This window comes from Rhinatrema bivittatum, chromosome 8 (genome assembly GCF_901001135.1).
Source record: "Rhinatrema bivittatum chromosome 8, aRhiBiv1.1, whole genome shotgun sequence".
Classification (NCBI taxonomy): domain Eukaryota; kingdom Metazoa; phylum Chordata; class Amphibia; order Gymnophiona; family Rhinatrematidae; genus Rhinatrema; species Rhinatrema bivittatum.
Window position 1 is genome coordinate 110,599,368 of NC_042622.1, and position 19,177 is coordinate 110,618,544.

General features: G+C 48.2%; 1 protein-coding gene across 6 annotated transcripts in view; it reads right to left on the bottom strand.

Moving 5' to 3' along the window:
* Positions 1-16,017: 16,017 nt before the first annotated feature.
* RABEPK (Rab9 effector protein with kelch motifs) overlaps positions 16,018-19,177 on the bottom strand; it is an 81,264-nt gene continuing 78,104 nt past the window's right edge. For 3 of the 6 annotated variants that reach the window (XM_029614481.1, XM_029614483.1, XM_029614484.1), the window contains one exon: positions 16,018-16,853. In XM_029614481.1, coding sequence (XP_029470341.1) covers positions 16,531-16,853 — 323 coding nt within the window. In that variant the 3' untranslated portion in view covers positions 16,018-16,530. The remainder of the gene's footprint in view (positions 16,854-19,177) is intronic. The other 3 variants (XM_029614482.1, XM_029614480.1, XM_029614478.1) reach the window with 2 other exon arrangements.

The window sequence follows — 19,177 nt, forward strand, 5'->3', positions numbered from 1 at the left end:
CTAACGTTCCCATGATCCTGGAATTCTTACAGAACGGACTACAGAAGGGTCTCTCTATCAAGGTACAGGTGGCCGCATTGTCATGCTACGGCCCCAGGATCAAGGACGACAGCTTAGCCTCGCATCCAGACATATCACGCTGCCTGAAAGGAGTCAAGCACATTCGCCCACCACTATGTGGCCAGTACCCCTGGAATTCCTAGCGAGATCCGCATTCAGGCCCCTCCGAGGCCTGTCCCTCAGTCTGCTAACCTTAAAGACTGTGTTCTTGCTGGCCCTGTGCTCGGCTCGCCGCATATCAGAGCTACAGGCCCTATCCTGCCGTGAGCCATTTCTCAGACTCACCCCCGGGGACCATTCAGCTCCGCACGGTTCCCTCCTTCCTCCCCAAAGTGGTCTCACACTTCCACCTTAACCAAACCATCTCACTACCTGCGATGGACGGCTGGAAGAAGCCCGTAGTCTGCGCCATCTCGACATCAGCAGACTCCTATCAAGATATCTGGAAATGTCTGAACCAGTACGAAAGACGGACCACCTTTTCGTCCTTCACAGCGGAAAGAGACAAGGGGAAGCGGCCTCGCGGGCAACCATTGCCCGCTGGATCAAGGAAGTCATCAAGGCAGCCTACGTAGAAGTGGGAAAACAACCACCTCTACAGGTCAAGGCCCATTCCACCAGGGCCCAGGCGGTTTCCTGGGCAGAAACTAGAATGCTGTCACCTGCCGAGATCTGCAGGGCGGTAACGTGGTCCTCCATCCATACCTTCTCCAGATTCTACGGTCTGGATGTTCAGGCTTGAGAGGACACAGTATTTGCAAGAGCAATCCTTAATGGACCATGGGCAGCCTCCCACCCAGTTCGGGAGTAGCTTTTATACATCCCATTGGTCCTGAGTCCATCTGCTACACGCTAGGAAATGGAGAAATTACTTACCTGATAATTTTTTTTCCTTAGTGTAGACAGATGGACTCAGCAACCCACCCGCGGCTGCCACTATACATGGTCCTTCAATGATGCAAAGGTAAGCCATGCTTTCTTTTCCCTAGGGCATCCACCCTGCCGGGGTGGATGCCCTAGGGAATCGACACCCGCCAGTGTGCTCAACCGGAAAGCAATCGACACCCTGCTGGGTGTCTATTGCTTTCCGGTTGAGCACACTGGCGGTCAACCAACCTGTTCAAGTTAACTTTTGTTAGAATGTTAAAACTTGATTATCTAAGCTAATCATTTTAAGTTAATCAATCAGTCAGTCACACATATATCCACAATGCTTTGCAAGGAAGAATACTGAGGAGCTGCACTTCCTGCAGGGGTATATGTACTAGGGGCTGACGTCAGATTGAAATCTGATCCGTCTCCAACTGGTAACAGGAGTACACTATACCCATTGGTCCAGAGTCCATCTGTCTACAGTAAGGAAAACGAAATTATCAGGTAAGTAACTTCTCCACTTTCCTGTATATCCCCAGATCAGACCAGACTCCTTGGTTTTGCTTCCCCTCCAGCAGATGGAGACAGTTCCACTGACACTGCCATATAACCTAGGGTGCCTCCTGCAGTCCTCTAGTATCTATCTCCAGCAGATGGTAGAGCTACAAAACTTGCAGTCTGTGCCTGTTTAAAAAGATTTATGAGACAGGTTCCCTCCAGGAGGTTGGTAGGGCCACCCTTCTTGGTCATAGGGTGGATGAGCAGGGGCTTGGGAACCCTGACCTTTGCTCAGTCCCTCGTTGCTGGAGGTTGAAAACTGGTGGGGCCAGTTCTCTTCCCCCTGAAGGGTCAGCTGAGCCTGCTGCCGCCTTCTGTGCAGGGAAGTGCTTCTTTGTGGGGTTTTTTGCCTTTTCTTCAGAACGGTTTAAAAAAAGGTGTGAAGAGGTTAGAGCTAGCAAGGTTAGCTTGTGTTTTATCTTGATTTTTTTTCTCTGCTCAGGTGTCAGCTACATTTGGAAGGCTTTTATTTTCTGGCTCGGCGCTTGTTTCCTGTTCCCTGTACGTACCCCGATCAGTCCAGACTCCTGGGTTTTGCCTCCCCCTCTGGCAGATGGAGACAGAAGTTTACAAACAAAACTCTGCCTTATCTAGGCTGGTGCCACCTACAGTCTGGCAGTATTCTTCTGTCTCCTAGCAGGGGGAGAGGGTGCAAAACCTACATTCTGAGCTAGTTGGTGTATTTAAAAAAAAAAAAAAAGTAGACTCCCTCTCCTCTACCCTCTTTAATATCTACATGCTTCCCCTTAACCACCCTTCTCACAAACCTTCACACCAAGCATTTCATTTATGCAGAGGATGTGCAAATTCTCTTCCCCTTTTCTGACTCCCTCCAAACTGCCTTACAAAACTGGGAATCCTGCCTTTCCTCCATTAACCAACTCCTCACAGACATGCACTTGGCTCTAAATACCAACAAAACTGAACTCTTAATCATCTCTAAGCAGCCTCTCCCAGCTATCCCACTCTCATATGCATCTACATCTTTCTCCGCACACACTCGCAACCTAGGTGTCCTCATTGATAACTATCTCACTTTTAAACCATTTATTAACTCTATCATAAAGGACTGCTATTTTAAGCTACAAATGATAAAAAAAACTCAGACCAATATTTTAGGGTTTTTATATACAGACTTTCTCGATTATACAAATCAAATCAAGACGGTTTCCAAAGAACAAAACTTTCGCCATAAGGCGTTACATTAAACAATAGATATAGTATTGAACAGGTAATGTGTGGCTTTACATTAAACAATCCACATATTGAACAAAAGAATGAAAATCAATAAATATTAAAAATTAGATGTGATAGATATATACAATATATGACAATATTGTCAAATAACATGAATAAATGATAGGTAAAAGGTCGGTATTGGGCTTTGTATTGAGCTATTTTGCTCTTTGATCGGAGTCGAAGTGTTCCTGCGATTCCGGGTAGGCTTGCCGGAAGAGCCACGTTTTTAGGTTTTTCTTGAATGTTAGATGGCAGGTTTCAAGTCGCAGATCAGGCGCTAATGAGTTCCAAAGGGTGGGTCCGGCTGTGGAGAGTGCCCTTTTAGCTAGCGAAGTTTTAATCGGGGGAGCATATAAAGAACCTTTATAATTATATCTGATAGGTCTTTTTGATGTGTGAAGGTGGAGTTGCGAGGTAAGATTTAAGTGGGCGCTGCCCATAATATCCTTGTGGATCATTGATTATGTCTTGAAGGTGATTCTAGCTTTTATGGGAAGCCAGTGGAGGTAGAGCAGAATTGGAGTGATGTGGGCTCTTTTGTTGGTGTTGGTGAGTAACCTCGCCGCAGCATTTTGTACCATCTGTAAGGGTTTTATGGCTGATAACGGAAGACCTAGCAGAAGAGAATTGCAGTAGTCTAACTTGGATAGAATTATAGACTGAACTAAACGGAAGTCACTGAAGTGGAGGAGTGGTTTCAGATTCTTTAGCACTTGTAGTTTGAAGTAACATTCTTTGGTTGTGTTGTGGATGAAGGATTTAAGGTTGAATTGATTGTCGATGCTCACTCCTAAGTCTCTGACGGTGAGTGGTTGATGGGTGGTGTTGTGGATTGTGTTAAGTTTTGGATGTTGGAGGTAGTGTGTTTTTCGTCAGGCGAGATGATGAGGATTTCAGTTTTGTTTGTGTTTAGTATAAGGTTGAGGCTGGATAACAGGTTTCAATGGGTCCAGGTTTTTTGCAGCGATTCTGTGATGGGGAGAAGTATCTGAATGTCATCCGCGAAAATATAGTGCTTTAGCTTGAGGCTGGAGAGTAGGTGGCAGAGCGGAAGCAGGTAAATATTGAAAAGGGTGGGGGAGAGTGATGAACCTTGAGGTACTCCTCTGCAAGATTTGATAGGAGGTGATTCTGCGTTATTTATCTTGACTTTTTATAGGATCTATTTTCTAGGAATGATTGAAACCAACTAAGAGCTTCTCCTTGGATTCCTATATCCGATAGCCGTTCGAGGAGGATGTCGTGATTTACCGTGTCGAATGCGGCGGATAAGTCAAGAAGAGCGAGGAGGTATGATTGTTTTCTTTCAAGGTTGAGGAGAATGGTGTCGGATAGTGAAGTTAGTAGAGCTTCTGTGTTTTGCGATTTCCTGAATCCAAAGTGAAAGGGGGAGAGTATATTGTTCTCCTCCAGGTAATCGGACAGTTGCTTATTGACGAATCTCAAGTGCAATAATCTCATTATTGCACTTTTCTGATTTTCGCACAGTTCTTCAGTCTATTATCCTGTCTAAAATAGACTACTGTAACGCCCTCCTCCTTGGCATCCCCTCAACGCATACCAAACCGTTACAACTATTACAAAACGCTGCGGCACGTATACTGGCAAACTCTAAAAAAAAGAGACCACATTACTCCCATGCTTATCGAACTCCATTGGCTCCCAATACCCTCTCGAATACTTTACAAAGTGCTCTCCCTCATCCATAAAAGTCTGTTAAATGATAACCTCAACTGGATCAACCCCCCTCTCCTCCCCCGCACTTCCAATAGACCTACTTGCCCAGCCCTACAAGGAACCCTCTGTAATCATTCAATCAAATCTATCAAACTCTCATCTACCATGAGCAGAGCATTTTCCCTTGCTGGCCCCACTATATGGAACTCCTTGCCTACTGGTTTACGCATTGAGACCTCTACTCCTAAATTAAAAAAAAAAACTTAAAACTTGGTTGTTCCAGCAAGCTTACCACCTTTCCCCTCCCCCCACACATAAAAATCTCCAACAGCAATCGAGTAACAATTCGAGTAGCTGACCTGTTACCTCCCCCTTCGAATATGATTAAGAATGCTTTAAAAACACTGTACATTGTAGTTATATTATAGTTGTTGTATGTATTTATTTATTTATTATGCCAATCAGTTTTATCTATAGTTACTGTATTGCATATGATACCCCTTTATTTAGTTCCCATCCTTAAAACTTTTCTAATTGTTATCACACCTTTCCCCATTACTTTTCATTTGTTACTTGTTTTTGACTGTTACTTGTAAGGGCCCTGCCCAAAGCTATTTGTTTTATGTAAACCGATACGATGTGCGAACGGCTATCAGTATAGAAGAGACTTTAAATAAATAAATAAATAGTGTGTAGTTAGTAAGGGGACTGCAGTTGCTTGCCTGCTGGTCTAGTCCTATGCCTCCCAGGGGGTGTGAGGCCCTGAGGGGGCCATCCCTCCTGGTTAGAGGCCACTGACGTGTGGGATTTGTCTCACTTACCTGCGTATCATCCTGCCCTGGGGGTGACACGGGGGAGCCGGCAGCGACTGGTAATTTTTTTTTTTTTTTTAAATAAAAGTAATTTTTCTTCATTTGTTGATTTATTGTGCGCCGGAGAGTTTATTAGTTTCCATCCCAATCGTGGCAGCGGGGCGCAGTCTGCGGTTTGTTTTTCTGTTCCCTTTTCGCTGTGAGTTACAGTATGCTGTGTCGGGCAGCTTGCTGAGCCTGTGGCTCAGCATGGGGGCGCCTCTCCCGAGACAGTCTCTGCTCGGGCTGCATTTTGGAGGGTGAAGGGGTCTCTTCTATCCTGGAATGATCCCAGGGTCGAGTGAATTGCATGGTAGCAGCCCCGGGGAGCAGCTCCAGTTCGGGGGAGGGCCTGTTAGTGCGGGAACGGGCGCCATTTTGGGCGCCTGGGACTTCGGTGGGAAAGTCCGCCATTTTGGCACCTCAGGGACCGGGACGTCCGTGTCTCATTCAGAGCAGGGGAAGGAGAACTCCCCACAGCGCTTGTCGCCCCAACGCAGGGTTCCCGATGGGGACAAACCTGCAAGACCTCGTTTAAGTGACCTTGCGGGCCCAGAAGGCGATTTCACTGACTGGTCCTCTGATTCTTCATTTTCTTCAGAATTTGTTTATTGATGCATAAAGCTTTTAAAGCGTGTAGACTGGCAAGGAAAAGGCCACAGGCTCCTGATCCAGGGTAAGGGAAGCAGGCTAAGCCCGTCAGAGCGGCGGGGCACACTGAGGGTCATTGGCCATTTAGAGTAAGTGCCCCGTGGGGTGTTCTGGATACGACAGACATCGATGACCCAGAGGGACCAGGACATGTTGCCCCCACCCCCGAGGGGGGTCGAGGGGGACGGTGACAGGTCATCAGGGGGTCCATGCAGTTCCCATGGGGCAGGTAGAGATGACCCCAAAGTGGTGCGTCTTTTTCGACGGGACGAGCTGGGGCCCCTCATCCCGGAAATTCCTGGTGAATTAGGGATTCAGTTACCACAGGAAGAATCCAGATTGGGGGTTACGGACCCAGTAGTGTTGGGTTTCAGGGGGCCTCCGTCTGTTTTTCCTTGGCATTTTTCAGCGTCCGATTTGCTGTTCAAGGAATGGGATACCCCGGATCTCGGGCTAAAGGTCGCTAAGGCAATGGATAAGCTCTAACCCCTACCAGAGGAGGCCTTGGAGCTGTTGAAGATCCCTAAGTTAGATTTGGCCGTGGCGGCGGTCACAAAGAAGACCACTATTCCAGTTACAGGGGCCATGGCGCTTAAGGATTACAAGATAGGATGCTGGAGATACAGCTCAAGAAGATATTTGAGGTCTCTGCACTGGGGGTTCATGCGGCTATTTGCAGTAATTTCACCTTACAGGCGGGACTGCGTTGGGTGCAACAGTTGTTAGCCAACGAGTGTCTTCCGAGGAAGCACTTCAGGTGCAATGTTTAGAAGCGGTGATTGCTTATAGTGCCGATGCTCTTTATGATCTGCTTTGTACCTCGGCTAGATCCATGATCTCGGCACCAAAAGTTCTGGCAGATACCGAATCTGACTCTGCAATTTCAGAAATTTCTCTCCATGAAAAACACTCGCTCCACCAGCATGCTGAACTGAGCTCCCAGATAAATCAGCGTTTGAGAGGGGACTAAATGGCTCTTTGCTAGGCTCACCACCCATCCTAGAGACATCAAGCGCATTGGTACCTTTTGTATTGGATTGTCGACAGACATCCTCTGATTTCACATGAATGAACCAGTCATCCAGCTATAGATGCACCAACACTCCCTCCTTTTGCAGTGTGATCGCCAGTTAAAGGGAAGGGGTTGAAACCAAAAATGTTCCCTTAGGACCATGAACCTCAGGAATCTCTGGTGCTCTGGCTTAATGGCTATGTGTAGATATGTTCTGTCAAGTCGAGAGATGGAGAGAACACTCCCTTGCATACCACCACTATGATTGACCTCAGAGTTGGACCTTAGAGTTTCCATGCAGAAACGGAGAACCTTGTGAGTCACATTTACCTTCTTTAACTCCATTACCTCTTGAACTGGATACAGAGGGGAAAGAATTGACTTAAAATTGATCTCAGGCCACATTAAGCATGTTCAGGGTCTGAGCCAACGGACTCAGGCCACGCCGAGTGTGTTTGGGTTCTGAGCGAACAAACTTAGCAAGACATCTCAGTGAAAAAAGAAAATATCTGAGCAGAATCTGAAGCGGCTCTCAATAATATGCAATTTCTCCCTCTTCTAGAGGTGAGAGAGCCAATTCCCCATCGGAATCCTCCAATCTCTCATTGAGCCACATCCCCCTGAACATTACCAGGGACAGCCTCCCTGCAGCATTTGTCTGCCGTGACTGACAAATTGAGGGCCCAAGCACGTGATCCATACATAGTAGGTTGCTTCGCCTTCGCTGGGTTTTCCCTGCAGAAAGCTCTGCAGGCCCAGGCAATCCTCCACCCAGGAAAAGGAGGATAGATCTATACCGGAGCCCATAGGCCCAAACTTGCTCTCTCTCACCTCTCTTTCTTGGGGAAGCTTCTGCCCATGGGAACAAGGGAGGAGGAAAACTGAACGCTTTCTTGCTTCCCACTCCACTCCCCTCCAGAGCCACCATAGGCTGAGGGGATATCCCACCATGGTCAAAAGCTGCCTAGCTCTCCTGAACTTTGGCTTTAGGCTGCCTCCTGCATGCACACCAATGCCACTCGGGCATGCATGCACGCACATGCCTCCAGGACACGCACAAACATGCACTCGACTAGGTCACTGTCATACGTGCACAAGTACATGTGCAAATACGCGCTCAAGTTTAATTTGCAGTCTCATGGGCACAATACCTACACAAATATGCTCTCCAGTTTAGGTTGCTGCCTTCTCACACAAGTACCTACACAAATATGTGCAAGTCTAGACTGTGACCTTGTGCGCACAGGTCCCCACGCATGCAACCACCAGGCAGCGAGAATGCGCGCACACGCCTACGCACACAGGAAAAGAACCGCTGCCATGGACTACCACACAGCTAAACAAAGCCTGCCTGCACCTTCAGCATGTTTAGGCCTGGATCAGTTCATCATCTGGCACCAAAAATCATCAACGGCCTGAAAAACTTCTTAACAGTTCAGGCCTCTTGACTAGCCGAGAATCCATGGAGATTGGGGCCGAGAGCCAATATCCCCAACTACTTGTTCTGCTAAACAAGCTTTGTGCATAAGCAGATTAAAACCAGCAGAAGACCTCTACCAGAACCAGAGACTCCTCCTTGGTGCAAGTGCCTCTGTACACCTCCGTGGGACAGAGAACCATCAGCAGTAGTTGAGGAGGAGGTTTCCCTGCCTCTCCCATTGACACTGCTGGGGAATTAAAAAATGGCCGCTGTTTCTGCGGTGATGAGGAAAGCATCAGTGCTGGACCCCATCATCTGCGAGGCTTGTTCTACTGGTGTCGCCATGCTCAATACAGACCCCCAAACACCATGCAGCTTTTGCCACACACTGTTCCTCCTCATTCCTGTGGCATGAACACCTCAATGGCAAGCAGCAGAACAGTCAGCATCACCTGGTCTCCTCCGCAGGCAGAGAAGCTGCTGAAGAACACCATTGCCAAGTTCCCCAAGATGCTAAGGTAGCTCCCTTCCTCGAACCCTGTTGCTGCACAGATTCCTCTAACTAGTTCCTTGTTCTCTCTCTCTCCTTTTTTTTTTTTTTTTTTTTTACTGTCTGAGAACAAATAAAGATACATAGAAACCAATACTTTCCTTTGGTGCAGAGGTTCCAGTTTCAGGATTGCATGCGGCATGGCAGATCAGAAAAGAGCCAGAGCACTGGCTATATCTGTCTGCTTTTGCCAAACTTTAGCAACCCAGTCCAGGACAAACTGTATAAAAGGGATACTTCTCTGCCCCACTAGGCTTGCAGTGCAGAACTGCCAGCAGGTTCCACCAATATCTCATGGGGGATGAGGGATCTGGACTACCAGATGTCAACCCCATGGATCTCCAGACCGAGCTATTAGAAGGGTCACCCACACCCTACTTGTCTGCCTCAAACCAGGGGGGGGTGGCCCCACCAGGACCTCACAGCTCCCTGGGAGGATCCAGAAATGTTGTCTTTTAATCTTTTTTTTTCCCTTTCTCTCCAGATTGTAGGTTTTACAGCATCTACCATCTGCTAGAGACAGAGAAATACTGAGGGACTGCAGGTGGCACACTGGGTTATGCTCAGTGTCAGTGAAACTTTATCTGTCTTCATCTGCTGGCAGTGAGGCAAAACCCAGGAGCCTGGACTGATCTGGGTATGTGCAGGGAATTGCTATTACCCCCAATGCAGGAAACTGCTCAGCATCCAATGTGCACTTTTTAACGGGGAAAATTTAACTGCAGCCCTGGAGCTGGCGTTAAATCAATCCACGAGTCAAGGGCTCAGGAGAAATTTTAAAAAGTGTCCTGTGTGGTTCCTACCTTTATTCTTAAACATCTACCGCTTGCGGTGTTTAAGAATAAAGGTATAATGTAACCGCTTGCCGAAAAAAAAAAATTCTGAATGCATGATATACACACACAATATACATGCCCCAGGCCGATTTCACCCCTTGCTATTGTGCGTGTATATTTGGCATCCAGAAATAGACCTGAAGCAGGATAAAACAGATGCTTGTATTGAGTGCCCGTTGCAATTGTAGGCACACAACCACGTCTCCTAGGCACCTGATGCATTTGAGCACTAGGGTCACGTAATTCTTCCCTAGCACATCCTTTTTAAGCAGCTCATTAAAATATAGATTTGGGTGCACATGTTAGGAATATGGGCCCTCAATATGAGCGCCTGTTTTAACGCGCATCTTATTGCATTGGCCTGTAAGTATTGGTGATGTTGTTAATGGAAATCTGTTTCCTATCTCCAGCTGCTGGTTGGGAGGAATAAACCCACACATCAGGTAAAATTAAATTTCACCTTTTATTCTGCCTTTCTCCCAGGACAAGCAGGATGGTAGTCCTCACAGATGGGTGACATCATCAGATGGAACCTGTCACGGAACACTGAGTATGCCCAGCATGTCACTAACCTTGTGGCCACACGGGGTCCCCCCTTCAGTCTCTTTTTTTCCGCACAGCAGTTGCCTCGCGGATCTAGGAGTTCTGAGAGATTTCTCACACACTTTTCCTCACAGAATATTTGAAGTTTTTCTTCATTATTTCCCCCTTCACTGGGGTCCCCCATCACGCAACGAACTCCTCTGTCGTCGGGCCACGTTTTTTGCGTTCGGTTCCCGATGGTGTACTTCTCAGTGCCCGACAGCCATCAACTGCACGCCACCCATCTTTTTCAATATGGTGACTGGTTTCCGCAAGTGCCGAGTGTCCGAGGACTATGTCCATAATGGACCCACACGAGGTTTGTGTATTATGTCTCGGGCCTTCCCACGACGTCTGTCAGTGTCCAAGTTGCGCACAGATGACCCCCAAAGGCCAGTGCGCCCGATTGGAGAAGATGGAGCACTTGTTTGGCTCCAAGCGCTCATCTCTATTGATTCCAGGTAAAGGCGCGCTGAGTTGAGGGGGCCCATCTTCTTTGGACCCCTCTCCATAGACACCTCACCAGAAGGACAAAGGAGAGGGTGGCTGTCCGTCACAGACATCGATCCATTCCAAAACCTCTGCATAATTGTCCTTGGCGCCGGAGAAGGACCGGGCCGAGCAATGAGGGAAACATCGCCATCAGCACCGATGTGAATCGCCGTCTGGTGCCGGCACAGACACCAGAGCGGTATCGGCCTCGTCTGAGCAGGGCCCAGGAAAAGGAGCCCCCATCTTCCTCTGGGACCCCAAGGCTCACCGAGCCTTCCCATACCCCCGTCGACGCTCCGGTGAAGCCTAGCCTGCCTCCCACCCCAGGCGCCGTGCCATCCACGTCAGCTTTTCGGGAGGAATTGGACCGGATGGTCCAAGAGGCAGTGCTAAATGCTCTTCGGGGCTTCTAGTCGCCACCGGCGCCAGCTCCCATGCCGCCGCCGGAACCAGGGCCTTTGATGCTAGCTCCGCTCCTCGAGTGCTTAGACATCCTCATCGGTACCTTGCCAACGAGCCAACCGCCAATCCCTGCCCCGGTCTCTGGGATCTTCGGAAGAAGAGGTTTCGAGCCCTTGCCCATCTCCTCTACAGGAACCACCAATGCCAGAACCAGTGCCAGGGCCATCAGGTCTCCCATTGCATCGGCACCCATCACTGGCACCGGTGCCATCAGCTTCTATACTGGTGCCGCCTATTTCGGTGCTTCACCATCCATCGGTGCTGCCTTCCCGCCCTCTTGGATTTAGGTTTCTTCCTCTATCTGGAGGTCCGGTGGCTGAAGGGGAGCCTCCCTTTGACCCATGGGATGATGCTTCCTCTGAACACTCCTCACAAACTTCTGAGGAGCTTTCCGAGCCTTCACCCCTAGAGGAAAGGCGCCGCTCCCCTCCGGAAGACCTCTCCTTCGCTAGCTTCGTTAAGAAGATGTTTGAGACTATTGCATTCAAACTGGAAACGGAGGACGCTAGGCACAAAATTTTGGAAGTCCTACAATTTGTAGACTCTCCAAAAGAAGTAATGGCAATCCCTGTGCACAAGGTTCTTGCACCCATATAGCAATCTTTCCTCCTCATCGCAAATACCTGCAGTTTGTAGTGGGACACAGACACTTTCACTAAAGAGTACTGCCATTCGGCCTTGCCTCAGCACCCCGAGTGTTCACAAAGTGTCTGGCAGTCATGGCGGCATAGTTGAGATGCGAAAGCGTCCATGTCTACCCATATCTGGGCGATTGGCTCCTCAGAAGCCGATCCAGAGAAGGAGCACTCCATTCCCTTCGTCTTACCATACAGCTGCTCCAGTCATTGGGGTTTCTGCTAAATTACCCGAAATCTCATCTGACTCCATCCCACCAGCTATCTTTCATTGGAGCAAATCTAGACACCACCATGGCCAGAGCATTTCTCCCCAAAGAACGCACAACAATACTATCCAACATGGCCAGCTCAATCCAACCTCTTCAGACAGCCTCTGCTCCTCACCTTCCTGGGACAAATGGCATCAACAGTCAACGTCACCCCAATGGCTCGTCTTGCCATGAGAATGACGCAGTGGACCCTGAGATCGCAGTGGTTTCAAGTCACTCAACAACTCTCAGAGGTCGTCCAGATAACCAACCAGCTTCGAAAATCCTTGGCTTGGTGGACACGGGAGTCCAATCTACACAAGGGACTACCCTTCCAACCACCAGAATCTCAAATTACGTTGACTACTGATGCCTCCAGCCTAGGCTGGGGAGCCCATGTCAGCGGACATCAAACACAGGGAGTGTGGACCAAGGCCGAGGCAGACCACCAGATCAATTTCCTGGAACTCCGGGTGATACAGTATGCCCTCTACGCATTCCAGGACTGTCTATCCAACAAGGTCGTCTTGATTCAAACAGACAACCAGGTAGCCATGTGGTATCTAATCAAACAGGGGGGCACGGGCTCTTACCTACTCTGCCAAGAGGCAGCGCAGATCTGGGCCTGGGCTCTGTCGCATTCCATGCAACTGCGAGCCACCTACCAGGCGGGCACAAAGAATGTGATTTCAGACCGTCTCAGCCAGACTTTCCATCCCCACGAGTGGACCCTGGATCCTTCTATCACAAACAAAATCTTCCATCAGTGGTGTCATCCAGACATCGACCTTTTTGCGTCCTTTCACAACCGCAAAGTGGACCGATTCTGCTTGTGCACAGCAGCCGCAAGACACCAACTATGGATGCCTTCGCCCATACATGGAGTAAGGGTCTGTTGTATGCATACCCTCCTATTCCGCTCATCAGCAAGACTCTCGTGAAGTTACGTCAGGACCCGGGCTCAGTGATCCTCATAGCCCCGTATTGGCTGCGCCAAGTCTGGTTTCCCATTCTTTGCGACCTCTCTGTCCAGCAGCCTATTCACCTGGGCATGACCCCAAATCTCATAACGCAGGACCAGGGCAAATTGAGCCATCCAAACCTCCAGTCTCTGTCCCTGACAACCTGGATGTTGATATTACAATCCCTTGACCTTTCTACTGATGTCTTCCAGGTCCTCGTAGCTTCACGAAAGCCTTCCACTCGGAAGTCTTACCGGTCAAAGTTGAAGAGATTCTCCTCGTGGTGCATGCAAAAAGGTCTAGATCCCTTCTCCTGCCCCATGGCGAGGCTCCTGGACTACCTCTGGCACCTCTTGGAGTCTGGTCTCCAGACTTCCTCCATCCGGGTTCACCTAAGTGCCATAGCCGCTTACCATAGAGGAATAGGGGATGCCCCAATTTCAGTATAACCCCTTGTAGGACACCTTATGAGAGGCTTACTACAGCTGAAGCCTCCACTACGCCCCCCAATTGTGGCCAGGGACCTCAATGTTGTGCTAGCACAGCTCATGCGACCTCCGTTTGAGCCCCTTCATTCCTGCGAGTTGTGACATCTCACTTGTAAAGTTATTTTCCTAGTGGCGATAACATCCGCTCGCAGAGTCAGTGAGCTACAGGCCCTGGTAACCTACCCGCCTTATATAAGATTCTCCATGTCCGGGTAGTACTATGTACTCTCCCTAAATTCTTGCCAAAGGTAGTGACTGATTTCCACTTGAATCAGTCCATAATACTGCCCACCTTTTTTTCCAAGGCCTCACTTACACCCAGGTGAACGGGCTCTGCACACCTTGGACTGTAAACATGCGTTCACCTTTTATTTAAACCACACTGCAGCCCACAGGCAGTCCACCCAACTCCTTGTCTCCTTTGACAAGAATAGATTCGGAGTTGCGGTGGGCAAGCAGACCCTGTCTACCTGGTTGGCGGACTGTATTGCTTTCTGCTACCAGCAAGCAGGCCTTCCGCTAGAGGGACGTATGAAAGCGCATTTAGTCAGGGCCATGGCAACATCAGTAGCACACGTCTGTTCATTACCCATTGCCAACATCTGCAGAGCTGCAACTTAGAACCTTCTCAAGACCTTCACAGCTCATTACTGTCTGGTCAAGGCTGGTAGGCAAGACAGCGTCTTTGGCCAGTCTGTCCTACGTAATTTGTTTCCAGTGTAGGAACCCAACCTACCTAGGGCCCACGGTGAATTTCAGGCTGCCCTTCGTTACCAACAGCATCCCTGTTGTTGTGCCTGTTGCATATTTTTGGGTGCTGGTTGGCCTACTATGTTCTGAGGCAGCCTGTAGCTTGCTATTCGCCCATCTGTGAGGACTACCATCCTGCTTGTCCTGGGAGAAAGCAGAGTTGCTTACCTGTAACAGATGTTCTCCCAGGACAGCAGAATGTTAATCCTCACAAAACCTGCCCGCCACCCAGTGGAGTTGGGTTCGCCTATGGTTTGTTATTTTATTTTTCAATCGTACTTTTTGCTTTAAAGCAAGACTGAAGGGGGACCCCCATGTAGCCACAGGGTTAGTGGCATGCTCAGTGTGCCAAAGTTCTAGAAACTTTGACAAAAGTGTTCCATGACAGGGCTCCATCTGATGATGTCACCCATATGTGAGGACTAACATCCTGCTGTCCTGGGAGAACACCTGTTACTGGTAAGCAACTCTGCTTTCTAAAGCAATAACTAAGATAGATCACAAAATTCCAAACATAAAATGAAGTAAGACTACACAACAAAATAATATTCAACATACAATTTTGAAAAATATCTTAAAATTATAGCCAGAGCTATTGTAACCCTTTTCTCCTGAGGATTTATCCTCAGAGGCACACAAAAAGAATGTATTGTCTTTTGGGGCTTTCTTTCCTTGCCACAATCCTTAGGGGTGAGTTCTTTCTGTAGAGGTAGCTACTGCTGTGGCCCAGGTGGTGGGGTGACTTTCTTTGATGTGCCCTTGGTGATGTGTAGTCAAGACAGCTGAACACAGGATGGGTGTTCAAATAATATGTTTTAATAATTTTGAGCAACTGGTAATCAATTTCCAGGCGTGGTAACTGTCTGTACAATTTGTCCTTTTACTCTCCCTGTGCTGATGCTCTGGCTCTCTGGTTGAGCCCTGACTCCCTTGAACTGGGGAAAGTGGGGGCTTTCCCTGCCCCTAGCTGGCCCCAATGGCCATGGGTTCCCTGGGGTGTTTCCCATAGTTCTACCTGGGTCCTGTGGATTTCAAAGGAAGCCCTGAACTGCACTCGTCTCCTTACTGAAGATCCTTGGAGGGGGTCTTCCAAAATATTCATAGATTGGTGTTTGGGATTTCTCCTTCTTTGAAAGCCAGGCTGTGGCCCAGACCATAGTATTTCAGACACTGTCTAAATTCTGGAGCTACTTTGCTTCTAACCTGGAAGGATACGCACAGACTTGGGAAAAGCTGTAGGCCTTCCCTGTAGGAAGGGACCCTTCATTCTAGGGCTCCTCTTCCTTAGAACTCTCCCTTCGACTCCTCCTGCAAAACACCCCTTTGTCCCTCTTACTGCCAGGTCCACTTCTTCAGCTACCTCATAGGGAGGAGCTGCTAGGGACATCTACTGGCCAACCATAGAGGTGCCACACTATCTTTCTACAAAATATAAAACTTGACTGAGAGTGTGTTGAATCAACTAATGCCTTGATTCAACACACTTCCAACAGGTAGAAAAATGAAGAGTGACATACCCCAGGTTAGACAGCCATTGGAAGAGGGGCGCATTTGGCTTCTCTAAGTAACCTCCCTTGAATTAATGTCTAGATTACTCTTCCCTAAGGTTATAAGATCCACCTAAGGTCATCCAACTGATAAGGTCTTTATAAATGAGCTGTACAAATCAACAAAACTACCTTATTCGAGAAAAACGTAAATTTAATATTTACTATACAAATAAATATTTCATGTTTATACACATTAGAATTACAAATCTCAATGCTAAATGAGGTTGCTCTTAACCAATTCTAGTACTGCTGAGTAAATCGTCTAGGAGTAGATGATAAAATTAGTAATGCATCTCGCTCTTTCCATATTTGGAGAAGAACCAATAGACTTTATTTGCCAGGACTCAAGTGTTACAGCATGAATTGCATTTTACTGTTCTCACCTCTACCTGTGCAGGTTCAAGTATTCAAAATGCCTAGAAAACTAACAGCAGCTCAAAAGGAGATCTTGGGGTTGCAGAGGGAAGTAGGGACACTAACAAGATAAGAGTCCTTTAAACTTTTTGTAGGCAAATCCTTGTGGAATGATTGTTTAATCAACTTCTTCAATGGTGGGTCCACTTGATGAACTTGAGGGAGGTGCACCATTTTATGGATACTAATTCACAGAAGACACAAAACTTATATAAATTTAGAAATGATCATCAATAATAGTTATATTGCAGTCACTGTAAATTTCTCCATTGGTATCCATACCACCAAATATTAAACATAACTGAATGTCTCTCTCTTCTGAGGACCCTTCTTCATCTTTTTTTCTCTGATGTAAGTCCTCTCTTTTACTCACTGCTTTACCTTCCAAATTTTCCTCCAGCTTATTATCGTCTCCGCTGTTTACAAAATTTCTATTTTTCAATTCTGTACATACTCTCCATGGAATGATGCACATAGAGTGATCCAACCGGGCAGGTGGTAAAGGTGAGTCATATTTCAACTGGGTCCAAGACTGCTTTTCTGTGAATGGAAATAGAACATTAATTGTAAATTCACATCCACTGTATTTATGGATCACATGAACATGAGAGAAGAAGGCTGAAATGTATAATTATAGTGGCATGGGAGAAGAAGCCATTGGTGCAGTGCAGTTATTGGTGCAGTGCAGCCTGTAGTAAAGGCTTTGGTTCTGTGGCAGGTGTAGCCTGGGGCAGAGGCTTTAGTGCTGCTGCAGCAGGCGCAGCCAGGAGCAGAAGTTTTGGACCTGCTGTGCAAGCACAGCCTGGAGCGGAGTCTTGGGTGCTGTCAAGATGGCCAATGTGGCTGCAGAAGTAGTCTTTCGTTGAGGGCCAAGGGCACATTCTGTGAATTTGATTGCAATCATAGCATCCTGCATAACCATGGCTATATGCTTCTCGTCCTTCCAGAGGTAATGATCATAACCTAGTAGTCTAGTTGAGCAGCCACCTAGCCGCTGAATTCAGCATGGATCTTGATTTTTCATTAAGCAATGGATATAAGAAAAGAACCCACAATAATTCTTTTGTGAAAGATCCATGTTTTCCTTGCCTCTGTTTTGGGCTGGTCCAAACTGTCACAGCCCGTTCCACTGGGAACGAAAAGAGGTACGGTGTCTGGGCAGGGGTGTACCTGGGATAGGCTGGGTGTCTGAGAGCAAGCATTCTTCTGTCCTGAAGCAAAGGAGGATCCAGGAATGGGACTGAAGACCAGAACCAGAAAAGGGAACAAGAGAGTAGCCAAGACTGAAGCTGGAACCAGGAGAGCAGCTGAGGATCAGAACTGGAACAGTAACCTGGAGAGCCAAGGACCAGGACTGAAGCAGGAACTAGAAGCCAGGACCAGAACCAAAGCCAGAACCAGGATAGTAGCCAAGGACCTCAGCTGGAACAACAACCATGAACCAGGAGAGTAGCCAAAGACCAGGACCAGAGCAGGAGCCAGGAACCAAGAGATTAGCTGAGGACCAGGACCAAAGCAGGAATCAGGAGAGTAGCCAAGGACTGGAGCTGAAACCAGGAGCCAGGACAATAGCTAAAGATCAGAACCAAAGCTGGAACCAGGAGAGTAGCCGAGGACCAGGGCTGGAACAGCAACCATGAACCAGGTGAGAAGCCAAGGACTGGAGCAGGAACCAGCAGAGTAGCTAACAACCAGGACCAGGATCGGAGAAGGAACCAGGAGAGTAGCTAAGGACCAGGACTAGAGCTTTGTTCTCTGTTCCTTGTCCTTTCCCCACCTTGCTCTGGTTCTTGTATCCTTGTCTTGTCTGTCTGCCCCGTCTTGTCTTTTGGTGTCTCATCTCTGTCCACCCTGTCTATCTTGGCTTGACTTCCTGGATCTGACCCCTGCTTGGATTCTGACTTCTCTCTGCTTCCTGCCTGCCCTGACTCTTGGCCTGGATCTGGACACAGTCTTCTCAATACCTGCCTTAACCCTTGGCCTGGACCTGGACACCATATTCTCACTGCCTGCCACGACCCTGGATTGAACTCGAATATTCTCTGCTAGCTGCCAGCCCTGACCATTATCTATAACTGGACTTTCTCTGACCGCTTCTTGAGAGACATTCACCTAAGCCCTGCTGGCCCCTGGAATCCAAAGGCTCAATGTGCAGGGAAAGGGGATGGTACAGGTAAAGACTCCAGTTCCTGTCCCACCAAGGGCATATCCCGCCAGCTGGAAGCATGGGCCTAACAGGTTCACCTACTAGGCTGCATCAACCAATCCTCAGCCTAAGGGCTCACTGACCATGAAATACACACACACATGCACTCACTCTCACTGGCTCCCTCAGACACATAGACCTCCAGGTAAGCTCCCATTCATTCTCACACACACAGACTTAGAACCAATGTCAGGAAACATTTCTACACTGAGAGGGTGATGGATGCCTGGAATGCCCTTCCGGTGGAAGTGGTGAAGACTAAAACTGTGAAGGACTTCAAAGGGGGCATGGGATAAACACTGTGGATCCCTAAAAGGCTAGAGGATGGAAATACATAAAAAAGCTAAACCGGAATGGAGCAGCAGTTACTACCCTTAAGAGAAACATGGGGGTAACCTGCATGGAGCAGCAGTTACTACCTTGGGAAGCTTGCTGGGCAGACTAGATGGACCATTTTGGACTTTTTCTGCCGTCATTACTATGATACAGACCCCTACGCAGGCACCCGTTCATTTTCACTGTGCCCCCCCCCCCCCACCAAGACAAGTTCCCATTCATTCACAAACAAACACACGCTCAAGGCAGGCTCCCCTCTTTTTTCTTTTGTTGGCAGCCTCGGAGCCTCTCTCACTCTTTTGCTGCTGCTGTCACCATCGCC